Below are 18,225 nucleotides of genomic sequence, written 5' to 3'. Positions count from 1 at the left end.
TAGGCCTCACGCTCTGCCGAGCCAGGTGGTTTTTGGCCGCTTTGCACCCTCCAGTCCCGATTCTTGCCCAGAGTTAAAATCGACCCGTTGGAATTTCACACACGTGTTCTGCCTTCCCTCGCTCAACATTGATGCAAATGGGTAATATGTGAAATGGGCTCTCAGCACCATCACCTGCAAGTTCCATCCGAGTTACAACCATCCTGACTTGGAAATATATCGGCCGTTCCTTCATCGTCGCTGGGTCAAAATTCTGGAACTCGCTCCCTAACAGCACTGTGGAAGCACCTTCACCACATGGGCTGCAGCGGCTCACCACCACCTTCTCGAGGAAGACTAGGGATGGACAATAAATGCTGGCCTTGCCAGCGACGCCCACATTCCAGGAACGACATTTTTTTTTTTAAAAAGCTCAACGCTCAACACTGTAAATTTACAATGTCAGCTGTGCCTCAGTGGGTAGCACCCTCGCCTCTCAGAAGGTTGTGGGTTCAAGTCCCACTCCAGGGATTTGAGCATAAAGAGAAAAAAAAGAGGCTGACACTCCAGTGTAGTGCTGAGGGAGTGCTGTACTGTCGGAAGTGCCGTCTACTGGATGAGATGTTAAACCGAGGCCCCATCTGGTCTCTCAAGTGGAGGACACAAAGAACCTGCAAAAGGACATAGACATGGCTAAGTGAGTGACAAAAATTTGGCAGATGGAGTATAATGTTGGAAAGTGTGAGGTCATGCACTTTGGCAGAAAAAAAAAATCGAAGAGCAAGTTATTATTTAAATGGAGAAAGATTGCAAAGTGCTGCAGTACAGCGGGACCTGGGGGTTCTGGTGCATGAAACACAAAAGGATAGTGTGCAGGTACAGCAAGTGATCAGGAAGGCCAATGGAATCTTGGCCTTTATTGCAAAGGGGATGGAGTATAAAAGCAGGGAAGTCTTGCTAGTTATACAAGGTCACGTCAGCGACTGGCCTCCGGTCTTCCTTCAGCGACGACTGGAGCTCTCCTCCCCCACTGGCGACCTGGCCTCTTCACCACCTCCAACACGTGATGAGTACCATGGCTGTGACCTCCCTACCCTCCCACCCTGAACCCCGGTGGGCCACTGACCCTCCCAATGCCTGCCCCCAACCAGGCCTGGGACCACCTACCACCAAGGGCCCTACCCAGCACCGAGCCTGCGGCCAACATCTCGCCGGAGGCAACTAGGCCCATACAGCAGTGCCTGGTCTCTAGTCGTCTTGGACCCCCTTGCCACTGGATCAAGACATCGCTCAGCTAAGCCCGTGTGGTAGCCGGTGTGCAACGATCACCCCACTTTAAAAGAACTCACGCACAGACATCTTCCACTCCTTTAACATGAAGTTCGGGACCTGGAACGTCAGGACCCTCATGGACAACTCCAACAGCGACAGGCCGGAACACCGCACTGCCATAGTTGCCTGGGAACTTAAGACGCTTTGATATCGACATCGCCGGCCTAAGCGACACCCGGCGGGCAGGGGAAGGCCTGCTCAAGGAACAAGGTGGGGGTTACATCTTCTTCTGGAAAGGGAAACCAGAGGAAGAATGTCGCCTCCACTGAGTCGGCTTCGCCATCAAAAATGAGCTGGTTGACCGACTCAAAGACTGCCCCGGCGGGGCTAACGAACGCTTCATGACTCTTCGACTCACCCTATCCCGGAAACAGTGCGTCACAGTCATCGGTGCATATGCCCCAACACTCGATGCAACTGATGAGGCCAAAGAGGGTTTTTACACCAACCTCGAAAAATCCCTGTCCTGCGTCCCCGCGAGCGACAAACTGATCGTCCTCGGTGACTTCAACGCCAGGGCTGGCAAGGACACAGACCTCTGGGGGGTGGGGGGGGGGGGCATGATTGGCAGAGAGGGGGTAGGGAAAGCCAACTCCAGTGGTACCCTACTCCTGACAAAATGTCTAGAGCATGAACTTGTCATCACCAACACCTTGTTCCGCCAGAGGGACAAATACAAGGCATCATGACAACACCCTCGCTCCAAGCACTGGCACCTGCTCGACTATGTCATCGTCCGAGCCAGAGATCGCAAGGATGTGTCCATCACCTGCGCCATGACAGGAGCCGATGACTGCTGGACGGACCACCGCCTAATCCGATCAATCATCGACATCAACATAGCCCCAAAGCGGAGGGGACAGCAGAAGCAGTACCACAAAAAAAGTCAATGCCGGATCACTTAAGGACCCAGCTAAGAGAGCCCTATATAACCAGCGCTTCACAGCTAACCTGGCGTGCCTTGATGACCCTGAGGCGCAGAATGCCACAGCGCTTGGTCTGCCCTCCAGGCCTCCATAACCAGTGCCTGCAAAGAGACACTCGGCTACTCAACCAGGAAACACCAGGACTGGTTTGATGAGAATGATCAGGAGTACCAAGAACGAATAGATCGCAAGCGCAGGGCATTTCTGAGCCTTAAACAACAACCCAACGCGGGAGCAGCACTGCAGACGGCTCAAGGCTGAGGTCCAACAAAAAAGCCGGGACCTAAAGAACAGGTGGTGGATGGAAAAAGCACAGGGGATACAACAACTGGCCGACAGCCATGATGTGCGAGGATTTTTCATCGCAGTCAAGGTTACCTACGGTCCAAACTCCCAAGGCCCCACCTCAGTACTGGCCAAGAACGGGGAACGGGGAAACACTTATTAAGGACACCAAGGCAGTCAGGGCCCGCTGGAAGGAGCACTTCGAAGATCTCCTCAATTGAGACTCGGCCTTTGACTCGAGTATTCTCGACTCCATCCCGCAGCATGCAACCCGCCGCCACCTCAGTGAGACCCCAACACTGCACGAGGTGGAAAAAGCCATAAGACAGCTTAAAAACAAGGCTACGGGTGCGGATGGAATCCCTGCTGAGGCACTGAAGTATGGTGGAGAGGCACACTGGCGCGAATACACGACCTCATCTCTCTCATCTGGAGGGAGGAGAGCATGCCGGGGGATCTCAGAGATGCAGTAATCGAGACTATCTTTAAAAAAGGGGACAAGTCTGATTGAGGCATCTACAGAGAAATCTCCCTGCTATCAGCCACTGGGAAAGTCGTCGCTAGAATCCTCCTCAACCGTATTCTTCCCGTGGCCGAGGAGCTCCTCCCGGAGCCACAGTGCGGATTTCGTCCCCTATGGGGCACAACGGACATGATTTTTGCAGCGCGACAGCTGTAGGAAAACTACAGGGAACAGCGCCAGCCCTGATACTTGGCCGCCTTCGACCTTACAAAGGCCTTTGACACTGTCAACTGATGCCCCCAAAAGTTCGTCGCCATCCTCCGCCTGCTCCACAACGACATGCAGGCCGTGATCCTTACCAACAGATCCATCACAGACCCAATCCATGTCCGGACCGGGGTCAAACAGGGCTGCGTCATCGCCCCAACCCTCTTCAGGCATCCACGATGAGATCCAACACCACCTCCAGTGTTTGAAGACCAGACCCTCAAAACTGCCACCAAGCTCATGGTCTACAGGGCTGTAGTAATACCTGCCCTCCTGTATGGCTCAGAGACATGGATCATGTACAATAGACACCTCAAGATGCTGGAGAAATATCACCAATGATGACTCTGTAAGATCCTACAAATCCCCATGGAGGACAGGCACTCCAACATCAGCGTCCTCATTCAGGTTAACATCCCCAGCATTGGAGCACTGACCACACTCGATCAGCTCCGCTGGGCAGGCCACATCGTTTGCATGCCAGACACGAGACTCCCAAAGCAAGTGCTCTACTCGGAGCTCCCTCATGGCAAATGAGCCAAAGCTGGGCAGCGGAAACACTACAAAGACACCCTCAAAGCCTCCCTGATAAAGTGCGACATTCCCCACTGACACCTGGGAATCCCTGGCCCAAGACTGTCCTAAGTGGAGGCAGTGCATCCGAGAGGGCGCTGAGCACCTCGAGTCTCAAAGCCGAGAGCATGTAGAAATCAAGCGCAGACAGCGGAAAGAGCATGCGGCAAACCAGTCCCAGCCACCACTTCCCTCAACGACTGTCTGTCCCACCTCTGACAGCGTCTGTGGCTCTCGTATTGGACTGTTCAGCCACCAAAGAACTCACTCAGGAGTGGAAACAAGTCTTCCTTGATTCAGAGGGACTGCCTATGATGATGATAATTGGTGAGGCCACACCTTGAATACTGCATCCAGTTTTGGTATCCATATTTAAAACAGGATATACCTGCTTTGGAGACAGTTCAGAGAAGATTCACTAGATTGATTCTGGTGATGAGTGGGTTGACTTATGAGGAAAGGTTGAGTAGGTTGGGCCTCTACTCATTGAAATTCAGAAGAATGAGAGGTGATCTTATGTAAAAGATCCCACGGCACTATTTCGCAGAAGAGCAGGGGAGTTACCCCGGTCCCCTGGCCAATATTTATCCCTCAATCAACATAACAAAAAAAAGATTATCACATTGCTGTTTGTCATAGCTTGCTGTGCACAAATTGGCTGCTGCATTTCCCACATTACAACAGTGACTACACTCCACAAAGTACTTAATTGGCTGTAAAGCGCTTTGAGACGTCCGGTGGTCACGAAAGGCGCTATATAAATGTACGTCTTTCTTTCTTTCAACACACTCAAGACTGCTGCAGTTTAACAGATATGCCAAAATACTTCTTGTGGATTTGGGAACTTGTGCAAATAAATGGATTTAAATAAAAGCAACCTAAAGGAATAGGACAGGCACACAGGATTAGGTCTACTGCTTGTGTGGAGGATGTACATCAACATGGATTAGTTGGGCCCGGCGGTCTGTAAATTCTATATAATTTACTGTAATCTAATCACTTTAGTAGTTTGAAAGCTGCAGTAAGCATGTTTGGACATTGTATCAGATTACAAGTAGTCCCATCTTATTTGCAATATGAAGTATTAAGTTAAAGGAAATCAATCCTCAGTCATTGAGTATATTCAAGACGGAGATCGATAGATTTTTGGACACGAAGGGAATCAAAGGTTATGGGGATAAGGCAGGAAACTGGACAATCAGCCATAATCTTATTGAATACCGGAGCATGCTCGAAGGGCTGAATGGCCGACTCTTGCTTCTATTTCTTATGTTCTTAATGCAATGCAGATACGTTTACCCTTAAAGGCAAAAGCTATGCACGACTCAGAAATATCAACCAGTTACTATTTTTAGGCATACATTCTAAACAAATATCAACTTGATCAGTGGTAGCACTCTCAGCAAAAGGTCATGTGTTCATAGTCCCACTTCACCTCAGTGCTAAAGGAGTGCTGTTCCCATGGGACTTTAACAAAAAGCAGGGGCGTTCTCCAGCTGTCCTAGTCAACATTAATCCCTCAACCAACACTACCAAAACAGATGAACTGGTCATTTATTTCACTCCTGGTGTGGACCTCGCTGTGTGCAATGTTACAGTCATGTTCACCTCATTGGCTGTAAAATGTTTTGAGTTGTTCAGGTGCGAAAGGTACTGTATAAATCTACATTTTTTTTTCTTTTCCTTCTTATTTCTCAGCGAAAACATCAGAGGCAAAGTACAAGTAAAAGCAATGCCAGGTCATATCATCATAGGCAGTCCCTCGAACGAGGATGACTTGCTTCCACATGAGTTCACAGATTTTTCAATGAAGGACCCGGTGTTCCAGTCCTGAACTCCAATTGAGGGGATGGAAGATGCCTGTGCGTGGATTTTTTTAACGTGTGGTGACCGTTGCACATCAGCCACCACACGGGCTTGACAGAGCTAGGTCTTTATCCAGTGTCAAGGGTTAACCAGGACGACTGGAGACCTGCTCTGCTGCACGGACCTAGTGCGTACATATATCGCAGTGCCAAGTACAGCCTCTATTGCAACAGAGTTCATGTACGGATCGTCCGTGTCAGTTCAGTATAAGCAGTTGTAATGTACCTACCTCCCTGGGGAACAAATAAATCTGGAATAAAAAGCTAATACAGGTTCAACATCTCGAATCCGGAACTCCGAAAACCGGAATTGTTCGTAAAACTGACATTTCGGCGAGCGGCGAAGGATCAGCGAGGTCCGAAATCCAGCAAAACCCAAAATCCGGCACGGATTCGGGCCACGGCGAAGTCCAAAATCCGGCAAATCCCAAAATCCAGCACCAATTTAGTCCCGAGGATTCCAGATTCCAGAGTATTTATTTTCTTGTTTGAAATCCGGGAAAACCCAAAAACCGGCACAGACCGACACAGACTCTGTCCCGAGGATTCCGGACATTGTTCCTGTATCAGTAATGGTGACCATGAAAGACTATCAACCTGAAACATTAATTTGGTTTCTTTCTCCACAGATGCTGCCTGACCTGCTGAGTATTGCCAGCATTTTCTGTTATTATCTAGCTGCACCAGTGTGTTTAAAAACAGAGGGGAAGAAAAACATCTATGTGTAAAGGCAGTCTTCACTACAAAACCTTTGGAGCAACGGAGTCACTTTCCATGCTGCTCGTTACGATGGACGCTTCCTTACTAAACTTAACTAGGTTGTTTCACCTGCATAACATCGCCCGTCTCCATCCCTGCCTCAGCTCATCCACTGCTGATGCCCTCATCTATGCCTTTGTTGCCTCTAAACTTGACTATTCAACGCGCTCCTGGCTGACCTCCCACATTCTACCCAACATAAACTAGAGGTGATCCAAAACTCGGCTGCCCGTGTCCTAACTCTCACTGTCCCGCTCACTCATCACTCCTGTGCTCGCTGACATAGATTGGCTCCTGGTTAAGCAACACCGATTTCAAAATTCTCATCATTATTTTCAAATCCCTCTATGGTCTTGCCCTTCTCTAATCTCCTCCAGCCCCACAACAAACCGCTACCCCCCACCCCCCACCCCCACCGAGATGTCTGCGCTTCTCTAATTCTGCCCTCTTGAGCATCCCTGATTATAATCGTTCAACCATTGGTGGCCGTGCCTTCTGTTGCCCAGGCCCCAAGCTCTGGAATTCCCTGCCTAAACCTCTCCGCCTCTCTTTCCTCCTTCAAGACATTCCTTAAAACATAACTCTTTGACCAAGCTTTTGGTTACCTGCACTAATTTCCTGACCTCAGTAGTGGGTAAAATGATGGAATCAATTATTAAGGATGTCATAGCAGTGCATCTGGAAAATGGTGACATGATAGGTCCAAGTCAGCATGGATTTGTGAAAGGGAAATCATGCTTGACAAATCTTCTGGAATTTTTTGAGGATGTTTCCAGTAAAGTGGACAAAGGAGAACCAGTTGATGTGGTATATTTGGACTTTCAGAAGGCTTTCGACAAGGTCCCACACAAGAGATTAATGTGCAAAGTTAAAGCACATGGGATTGGGGGTAGTGTGCTGACGTGGATTGAGAACTGGTTGTCAGACAGGAAGCAAAGAGTAGGAGTAAACGGGTACTTTTCAGAATGGCAGGCAGTGACTAGTGGGGTGCCGCAAGGTTCTGTGCTGGGGCCCCAGCTGTTTACATTGTACATTAATGATTTAGACGAGGGGATTAAATGCAGTATCTCCAAATTTGCGGATGACACTAAGTTGGGTGGCAGTGTGAGCTGCGAGGAGGATGCTATTAGGCTGCACAGTGACTTGGATAGGTTAGGTGAGTGGGCAAATGCATGGCAGATGAAGTATAATGTGGATAAATGTGAGGTTATCCACTTTGGTGGTAAAAACAGAGAGACAGACTATTATCTGAATGGTGACAGATTAGGAAAAGGGAAGGTGCAACGAGACCTGGGTGTCATGGTACATCAGTCATTGAAGGTTAGCATGCAGGTACAGCAGGCGGTTAAGAAAGCAAATGGCATGTTGGCCTTCATAGCGAGGGGATTTGAATACAGGGGCAGGGAGGTGTTGCTACAGTTGTACAGGGCCTTGGTGAGGCCACACCTGGAGTATTGTGTACAGTTTTGGTCTCCTAACTTGAGGAAGGACATTCTTGCTATTGAGGGAGTGCAGCGAAGATTCACCAGACTGATTCCCGGGATGGCGGGACTGACCTATCAAGAAAGACTGGATCAACTGGGCTTGTATTCACTGGAGTTCAGATGAATGAGAGGGGACCTCATAGAAACGTTTAAAATTCTGATGGGTTTAGACAGGTTAGATGCAGGAAGAATGTTCCCAATGTTGGGGAAGTCCAGAACCAGGGGTCACAGTCTGAGGATAAGGGGTAAGCCATTTAGGACCGAGATGAGGAGAAACTTCTTCACCCAGAGAGTGGTGAACCTGTGGAATTCTCTACCACAGAAAGTAGTTGAGGCCAATTCACTAAATATATTCAAAAGGGAGTTAGATGAAGTCCTTACTACTCGGGGGATCAAGGGTTATGGCGAGAAAGCAGGAAGGGGGTACTGAAGTTTCATGTTTAGCCATGAACTCATTGAATGGCGGTGCAGGCTAGAAGGGCTGATTGGTCTGCTCCTGCACCTATTTTCTATGTTTCTATGTTATGCGGCCCGGTGTCAAATTTTTAATCTCGTAATACTCCTGTGAAGCGCCTTGGGACATTTCACTACGTTAAAGGTGCTATATAAATACAGGTTGTTGTCTGTGTTGGAAAATGGACTCTCTCACTTCAGAAATCCATTAACACTCACTCACTCCTGGGTCAAAGAGAACATGGGTAAATACTCATTAAAGTTCACTTTAGATTCCCCTTCCCATGCAAGTGCAGGCGATCCGACCTCCTCCTCCACCCTTCCTAACACCCAGGGTGCAGCGATTTACTTGCACTTCTTCCAATTTAGTACAGGTACAACGCCTGAAATCCGACAACCTCGGGACAGAGACCGTGCCGGGTTTCGGACCTCGCTGTTGCCGTTCCTCACCGCCTGCTGACCCTCCACTTCTTGCCGCCAGCCGATCCACCGATCCTCGTCGCCCACCGATTCCCGCCCTCTCCCACCCCACCCCGCCCCCCCCCCCCCCAACCCAGAACTGCATTTTTTTTTTTAAAAAACAGTTTCCTCATCCCTCGCCGCCTGATGTCGCCATCTTGGCCGCCTCAAAAATGTCCGGTTTTCGGACAATTCCGGGATTTGGACAGTCGGATTCGAGACGTTGTACCTGTATACTATATTCGCTACTCACGATGTGGCCTCCTCTACATTGGGGAGACCAAACACAGTTTTTGGGTGATCACTTTGCTGAACACCTACGTTCAGCCTGCAAGCGTGACTCCCAGCTTCGGGTCGCTTGGCACTTTAATTCTCTGTCCCACCCCCACTCAGTCCACAGCCTCCGACACTGTTCCAATGAAATAGAAACAGAAAATGCTGAAAATACTCAGCAGAAACCAAGTTAACGTTTCAGGTCAGCGACCCTCATCAGAACATTTTCCAGTTCTGACGAAGGGTCACCGACCTGAAACGTTAACTTGGTTTCTCTCTCCACAGTTGCTGCCTGACCTGCTGAGTTCTGCAGGCATTTTCTGTTTGTGTGTCAGATTGCCAGCATCCGCAGTATTTTTCCTTTGTATTACTGTACCAATGAAGCTCAATGCAAGGTTGAGGAACAGTACCTCATATTTTGGTTAGGCACTTTACAGCCTCCTGGCCTCAACCTCAAGTTCAACAACTTTAGATCATAACCATCGCTCCCACTGTCTCGGAGAGCAGGTGCTGGTAATGGTTCTGCTGTAACCATTCACGCCTCCTCTGGACCCATCTTTTGTTTCTGTACTTGCACCATCACCCCCTTTCGCCTTGCATCATCATCCCTTCTGTCATTTAATCACTCCTGCTCTCCACCCTAACAGATGTTTTCCTTTGTCTTAACATCTTCATTGAGGGAAAACATTTATTATTCTGTCACGTTGACAATGCCAATTTATGGAAGGTTAACCAAAAGCATTTTCAAAAGTACAGAGCGGGGAAGCAGCAGAAATTTAGCTGCTATATTAAGAACATAAGAATTAGGAGCAGGAGTAGGCCATTCGGCCCCTCGAGCCTGCTCCGCCATTCAATGAGATCATGGCTGATCTTCTACCTGAACTTCACTTTCCTGCACTATCCCCATATCCCTTGATTCCCTTAATATCCAAAAATCTAGCGACTTATCTTAAATATACTCAATGACTGTGCCTCCACAGCTCTCTAGGGTCGAGAATTCCCAAAGGTTCACCACCCTCTGAGTGAAGAAGTCTCTCACGTCAGTCCTAAATGGCTGAACCCTAGTTCTAGACTCACTAACCAGGGGAAACATCTTCCATGCCAAGTCCTGTAAGAATTTTGTACGTTTCAATGAGATCACCTCTCATTCTTCTAAACTCTAGAGAATATAGGCCTAGTCTACTCAATCTCTCCTCATAGGACAATGCCCCCATCCCAGGAATCAGTCTGGTGTAACTTCGTTGCACTCCCTCAATGGCAAGTACAGGTACAACTTCTGAAATCTGGAAACCTCGGGACCGACTCAGTGCCGGATTTTGGGTTTTGCCGGATTTCAGACCTCGCTGTTGGTGCTCGCCACCCGCCGATTCCCGCTGCCCCCTGGCGCTGCATTTTTTACCGGTTTACTCGTCCCTCGCCGCCCGACACCGCCATCTTGGCTGCCTCAAAAATGTCCGGTTTTCGGACATTCCCGTTTTTGGAATTCCGGATTCGGGACGTTGTACCTGTATATCCTTCCTTAGGTAAGGAGACCAAAACTGTACACAATACTCCAGGTGTGGTCTCACCAAGGCCCGATATAACTGCAGTAAGACGTCTTTACTCTTATACTCAAATCCTCTTGTAATAAAGGCCAACATACCATTTGCTTTCTTAATTGCTTGCTGTACCTGCATATTAACTTTCAGTGATTCGTGTACAAGGACAGCCAGGTCCCTCTGAACACCAACATTTCTCAATCTCTCACTCTTTAAAAAACACTCTGCTTTTCTATTTTTCCTATTCCGATTGTCCTATTCCCCAAGTTGCAGCACTATGGAGAAGTTCTCTTCTCGGAATGTGATTAGGCTGCTGGCCTCGCGTATAACGGGAGCATCACTCCTTTACTTATTGCTAGAAAATTGTTTCAAAAGATTGAAAGATCAAAGCTATGACAATCATCACACATCCAGGCTGCAACAGGCAACAGGTAAAACCTTCTTCAGCCAAAAGCGAACTTTAGCAAAATGTGTCCCCACTTCTAAAACACTGAGACTGGATCGTAAAAATAAAAAGTTAACACAATTTAAAGGGATAATTATAAAACTGCATACATCAAACTGAAGCAACAGTAAACATGTATATAAAGACAGACAAGAGATTGGCGGCATTTAAAAAACCTTTTAGTTCAATCACAGCAATGAAGCAGCTCCAGATATTAAAGTTTTATTACCAGTAAGATATTGGAGCTTTCACCAGCACGAATAAGATTGAAATTTGCCGACACGTTGGTAAATTTAGAGTTGCTTCCAGTCTAGCATTAACGTTCCTGCTGCTTTGAATATCTTGCAAATCACAAAGCAATTTTTCAAGGGAGGGGTGTTGGGGAAGGATTCCTTTCAGATGGAAATGTGTTTATCCCATAGTCCTTCATTGTATTTACTTAGAAAGACCTGCACTGCATTTATATAGCACTTTTCACGACCACCGGACGTCTCAAAGCGCTTTACAGCCAATGAAGTGTAGTCACTGTTGCAAAACCTGCGTTTTTTGAAAACAGTCCTTGAGCTGATAATTAATACATGACAATACTCTTGGACAGCTCTCATCAACCTTATTTTACACACACAGTAATAACGATGATCACTCGCACAGCAAATAATCACAATTTCTCACGGCCCGAGCTTCCAATCTCAAGTCAAAAAAACGGAAAAAAGGCAACGCAAAAATAGGTGCTTCCCCACGGGGAGCCAATGGAGAGAAGATTAAAAAAGATAGTCGTAGATATTGCTTACGCACTTGTTCGCAGCTGGCTTGAGCAATATTGGCAAAGGGTTGGAATTAGGTCAACCACCTACTCAGCTCAGCTAAGGACTGGTGCGTGACAGGAAGGAGACGACATAATGGGCCCAAGTTTTCACAAGAAAAAAAAAACGGGCGCCCCTCCAAGCTGGGCACCCGTTTTTCGCGCCTAAAACGGCGCCTAAAAAAAAAAATCTCGATTCTCGAGCGTTCTGCAGCTCCTTGTCTGCCTGGCGCGGCGTGCAGGGGGGGCGGAGCCTACACTCGCGCCGATTTTGTAAGTGGGAGGGGGCGGGTACTATTTAAATGAGTTGTTTTCCCTGCCAGCAACGCTGCGCGTGCACGTTGGAGTGTTCGCGCACGCGCAATGTGAAAAAAACATTGCCTGCCCCTCCCTCTCTCTCCCTCCCTCCCCCCACCTATCCCTCCCCCGTTCGCGGGAACATCGCTGAGCTGACTAAGGCTTCCACCTCAAGTGGAAAGCTGTTTGCTGCCTCGTTACTGCCTGCCCCTCCCTCCCCGCCGTTCGCAGGAACATCGCTGAGCTGCCTGAAGCACTTTCACACAAGTAGGAAGATGGTTTATTTAATCTTTTCTTTGCTTATAAATGTTTATTCAGGTTGGATTTATTTGTATAATATTTGTATAAGTATAAATAAGGATTTATTGTCGAATTTAATGAGTTCCCTTCCCCCCCCTCCCCCCCACCTCGTTCTGGACACCTAATTTGTAACCTGCGCCTGATTTTTTAATGTGTAGAACAGGTTTTTTCAGTTCTACAAAAATCTTCACTGGCTCCATTCTACTTTAGTTTGGAGTACATTTTCACTGTGGAAACTTTCAAATCAGGCGTCAGTGGCCGGACACGCCCCCTTTTGAAGAAAAAATTCTGTTCTAAAGTAGAACTGTTCTACCTGACTAGAACTGCAGAAAAAAAAAAATGTGGAGAATTGCGATTTCTAAAATAGTCCGTTCTCCACCAGTTGCTCCTAAAAATCAGGCGCGAATCATGTGGAAACTTGGGCCCCTAGAGGCTCAATCCAATCTATAGCGCTTCAAATAAAGCTGTGTACAAACACATTTATATATCTTCTAGCTAGACTAATGATTAATGCAACAACATTTTTGGGTTACTGCCAAATATCCTTGATGGGATTGCTACACACTCATATGATCGTAGACAGTGGGATATATGCCATGTGAATTCTTTCCTTCTACATTGCTGTGAAAGATGACTGTACCGGCTGATAGCTCGCCCCTCCCCAATTGCAACCAACTAAACGCTGCTCGTAAACACCACAAACGCTCCGATAATAAATTATCAGCATAAAGGATCAACATTTCAGATTTTACAGCACAGTAATCTTATTAAAAAGATAAACAAAATGTATAAATATTATTTCTTCTCGCTGGTCCATGTGCTAATTGTACTAGTTTCAACATGCAGGATTGACGCTATTCAACATTCAAGTGGCATGGTTTGCATTATTCCAAGTGGTGTTAATGACTCGTGCGTTTTTCATTTCAGATTTATAACATTCGACAGAACACCAAGTACAGGTCGAACCTCCCTTATCCGGAACCCTCGGGACCTGGCAAGTTCCGAATGAGGGATATTTCCGGACAAGAGGAGGTCACGTATTTTCAGTGTGTGTGGGCGCTGATTGGCTGAAACAACAGTCAGTCAGTGTGGTGTTGGCGGGACAGCAGGCCCCGAGGTGCCGGCGGGCCCAGAGATGTCGGCTCTGAAGTTGGGTAAATTTATTTTACATTGATATTTCGAGGATTTTGACTGGCTGCGTTGTGCTCATGCACCACCCGAATAAGGGTGATTCAACCTGTTCTGCCATTCTCTCTACAGCTGTTCAGCCACATGTACCACCAGGTTTATGCAAAGGGCTCACTCAGGTGGAATAAAAGACTGCATGAATCATGTTTACCATCGAGAGCACTTCCGGGACATTCGACGCACAGGTCATATTGACAAGTGTGGAAGATTCAATCGGTATCCCTTGAGTGTTGCATAGAACTGCGATCAAAACAATAATGGATGGGATGAAGTTGTAAAGTTATTTGTCCACGAGTTCATGAAACTTCAAACAATGAAAAACTCCAGAAATGTGACTGGAATGTCCTTAGAATATTTGTGCAGAAAAATATTTCAGTACTTTTCATCACCCAAGGGTAATTGAAAAAATGTTAGTCACTTTCCTGATGTCCCAATGAAAGGAACACTTGCATTTATATGGTGCCTTGGGATGCCCCAAAGCGCTTTTCAGCCAATGAAGTACTTTTTGAAATGTAGTCACTGTTCTAATGTAGGAAATGTGGCAGCCAATTTGCGCACAGCAAGCTCCCACAAACCAGCAGTGTGATAATGACCAGATAATCTGTTTCAGTGATGTTGTGGGATAAATAACTTCCCTGCTCTTCTACAAAATAGTGCCCTGGGATTTTTAATGTCCAACTGAGAGAGCAGATGTCTCAGCCAAAGGACGGCAACTGCGACAGTGCAGCACTCCCGTGCAACACTCCCTCAATACCTCAGCACTGCACTGAGTGTCAGCCTGGATTTTTGTGCTCAAGTCCCTGGAGTGGGAGGTGAACCCACAACCCCAAAATGGACCATATAGCCACAAAATTTCAGGTTTGATTTTGTTTTTGCACCATTGGGCACCATTACTGGTCCCAGCAACTGAGGGAAGTGGAAGGAAAATCAACCATGGTTTCCACTCCTGGTTACTGTTCATGACCTGTACAGCAACAACAGCGTAAGGTCCATGCTTTTGCACTCGGTGACGGTGTTGACGATGGCTTGGAGTTCAGCCTTTGAGTGTGCGCAGACGCAAGCATCGTCCACATACTGTAGTTCGATGACAAGAGGATGGGACAACCTTGGATCTAGCCTGGAGGTGACATAGGTTGAACAAGTTCCCATTGGTCTATAGATTAGTTCCACTCCAGCGGGGTGCTTGTTGATAGTGAGATGGAACATTGCAGCAAGATCAAGAAGAGCGTTGGTGTGATGATGCAGCCTCGCTTGACCTACCGGTCCGGATGTGGATTGGGTCTGTGGTGGATTCGTTGGTCAGGATCACGGCTTGCATGTCACCGTGGGGCAGGTGGAGGATCATGACAAACTTTTGGGGGCAGCCGAACTGAGGACGACAGTGTCAAAGGTCTCCAAGGTCAAAAAGGCCATGTATATGGGTTGGTGCTGTTCCCTTCATTTCTCTTGTAGTTGTCACATTGTGACTCTGGGAGGAGCTCCTCAGCCACAAGGAGAAGATGGTTGAGGAGGATTCTTGCGATGACTTTCCCAGTGGCCGACAGCAGGGCGATTCCTCTGTAGTTGCCGCAGTCGGACTCGTCCCCTTTTCTGAAGATGGTCACGATTATGGCATCTCCGAGATCTCCTAGCATGCTCTCCTCCTTCCAGATGAGAGATGAGGTCATGCATCCGTGCCAATAGTGCTTCTCCGCCATACTTTAGTGCCTCAGCGGGGATTCCATCTGCTCCCGATGTCTTGTTCTTGAGCTGAATTATAAAAAGGCTTGCAACTACAATAACTGCAGCTGCAACAACAGCGGCACCAATAACTACAACAAGTATTTATTTAGCACCTTTAACGTAGTAAAACAGGAGCATTTTCAAACAAAATTTGCCACCCAGCCACTTAAGGATATATTATGGAAAAGAGGTAGGGTTTAAGGAGTGTCTGGGAGGAAAGAGAGGTAGAGGGGCAGAGAAGTTTAGGGAGGGAATTCCAGAGCCTCAGGCCCAAACAGTTGAAGGCACAGCCACCGATGGTTGAGCATTTAAAATCGGGGATGCTCAAGAGGGTAGAATTGGAGGAAGGCAGATATCTCGGGTGTTGTGGGGCTGGAGGAGATTACAGAGATAGGGAGGGGTGAGGCCATGGAGGGATTTGAAAAAAAGGATGAGAATTTTAAAATCGCGGCATTACATAACTGGGAGCCAATATATGCACACCTATACAAACAACAGACTGGATTGGGTTCAACTATAAAAAGACTTGCCTTTATCTGTCACTTTTCACAGCCTCAGGACATCTCAAAGTGCTTTACAGTCAATGGAGTACTTTTGAAGTGGAGTCACTGTTGTAATGCAAAAAACATCTGCCCACAGCAAGCTCCCACAAACAGAAATGTGATGACACCAGGGATAACTTCCCTGTCTTCTTTGAAATATTTTTACGTCCACCTGGCTCGGTTTAGCATCTCATCTGAAAGACGGCACCTCCGACAGTGCAACACTCCCTCAGCACTGCACTGGGAGTGCTAGCCTAGATTTTGTGCTCAAGTCTCTGGAATGGGACTTGAACCCACAACCCTCTGACTCAGGTGAGAGTGCTACCCACTGAGCCACGGCTGATACCACGATCAAATAACATATCCTTATTCACTCTCTGGACTCAGGCACAAGGACATCCAATTAGACAAGGCAACCCTAAACTTCAATCATACCAACCAAACTGCTCCCAAGAGAGTGACATAGAAAGCCAGTAATCAACAGGGTGTGAAAAGACTTTGCCATAGTCACAGCTACAGGCTATTCTGAAATTAGCAACACCCTGGAGAAGCTCTGGTACCACAATTAAGAAAGACAAAATCAGCAGAAAGGCATTTCACCACTCCACAAATAATAACGTCAAGATAATCCACTTATATTAATATGCACTCCATTTCCATTCTATTTCATAATTTGCATTATGTTTTCATTAAAATGAAAGCAATTTAATTATAAATAAAATTATTGCAGTGAGCTGATCACTGCAGAACTATATTCAAGAATTATGCAAGTTAGAAGCAAAATAACAGGCTAGTGTCACATGAGGATATAATGTAAAATCATGGGCTTGCGAACATATCCCATACAAATCTTTTCTGGATCACAGTTGTGGCACCAACTCAAATACAGCTGATTCTATTCTGGGGAACCCTCCACACGTCTGGGACTCTTAAGGCTATCTCATCGTCATGATCGTTCAGCTGCCAAGGCCAGAAAAATGCACACACAAAAAAAAATCCCAAAACATAACCATTGGTGTCTAAAATAACTTTTTTTCCCCCCTTTCCACAGTTAATTAATACTGGAATATGTTTTTTTCCATCATTCAATCACAATAATTAATCCTGGAATATATTTTTCTCTCTCACACCACCCCACCCCACCTTCTTCAATTGCAATGGAATATGGTCCTACACTTGGTATAGAACATGGGAGGGAAAGGTAATCTTCCTCCAAAATAAATTAAGTACATTTGCAGACATTTTATCTCTCAGCAGCAAAGGGGGAGAGTGGGGAAGGGGGTTGAAGTTTGGAGCACTCAGGGTGAGGTGAGGCAGAGCAGGGTTGAGCTGCACTGAGGGCTCTGTGGACAATAAGCCCCAGGGGGACAAGTTGTTGTTGTTGTTGTTGCTGCTGCCCGGTAACCAGGGGCAGCCGGGAGGGGGAGGGGAAGGGGCTGTCCGGCCCGAACGGATCTCCCATCCCTCACACCGTGGCCCGCTCTCACTCACTCACTCACCCTCCCGCGAAGAGGTGCAGCGCGGTGTCCCGGTGAGCCATCCTTCAGACGGTCATGATGTGCAGCTCGGCTCGGCTCAGCGGACGGCCGCCCGGCCCCGGGGGTGAGCAGCAGCAGCAGCAGCAAGCGGCGCACGTCACTGCGCACGCGCGCGCACACCGGCTTGTGACGTCTCCGGAGGCGGGGCGGGGGCGTTGGCTCGCGTCATTGCGTACGTCATCCGCTGGCCAGAGGCGGGGAGGGGTCAGGAGGGCGCGCGCGCTCCAGGGCGCAGCTGGCTGCGCGCTCAGCCTCACACACACGCACACAGGGTGCATTTACACCCACACCCATACAGGGTGCATTTACACACACACACACAGACAGACAGGGTGCATTTACACACACACACAGGATGCACTCACACACATACACACAGACAGAGGGTGCATTTACACACACGCACACACAGGGTGCATTTACACACACACACAGGGTGCACTTACACACATACAGGGTGCATTTACACATAGACAGGGTGCATTTACACAGACACACACAGGGTGCATTTACACACACACACACAGGGTGCACTTATACACACAGGGTGCATTTACACACACACACACAGGGTACACTTACACACACACACAGGGTGCATTTACACATAGACAGAGAGGGTGCCGTTACACACACGGGGTGCATTCACACACACACACAGATCTTGCATTTATGCGCACACACAGGGTGCATTTATACACACACACACGGTGCATTTACACAGACACACACATG

General features: G+C 47.7%; 1 protein-coding gene across 1 annotated transcript in view; it reads right to left on the bottom strand.

The window, feature by feature from the left end:
* slc25a33 (solute carrier family 25 member 33) overlaps nt 1–17,611 on the bottom strand; it is a 33,061-nt gene extending 15,450 nt beyond the window's left edge. The window contains exon 1 of the mRNA XM_070860510.1: nt 17,452–17,611. Coding sequence (XP_070716611.1) covers nt 17,452–17,492 — 41 coding nt within the window. The 5' untranslated portion in view covers nt 17,493–17,611. The remainder of the gene's footprint in view (nt 1–17,451) is intronic.
* Between the last annotated feature and the right edge of the window lie 614 nt (nt 17,612–18,225).

Source organism: Pristiophorus japonicus, chromosome 18 (genome assembly GCF_044704955.1).
Source record: "Pristiophorus japonicus isolate sPriJap1 chromosome 18, sPriJap1.hap1, whole genome shotgun sequence".
Taxonomy (NCBI): domain Eukaryota; kingdom Metazoa; phylum Chordata; class Chondrichthyes; family Pristiophoridae; genus Pristiophorus; species Pristiophorus japonicus.
This window is presented reverse-complemented; position numbering and strand designations above follow the sequence as displayed.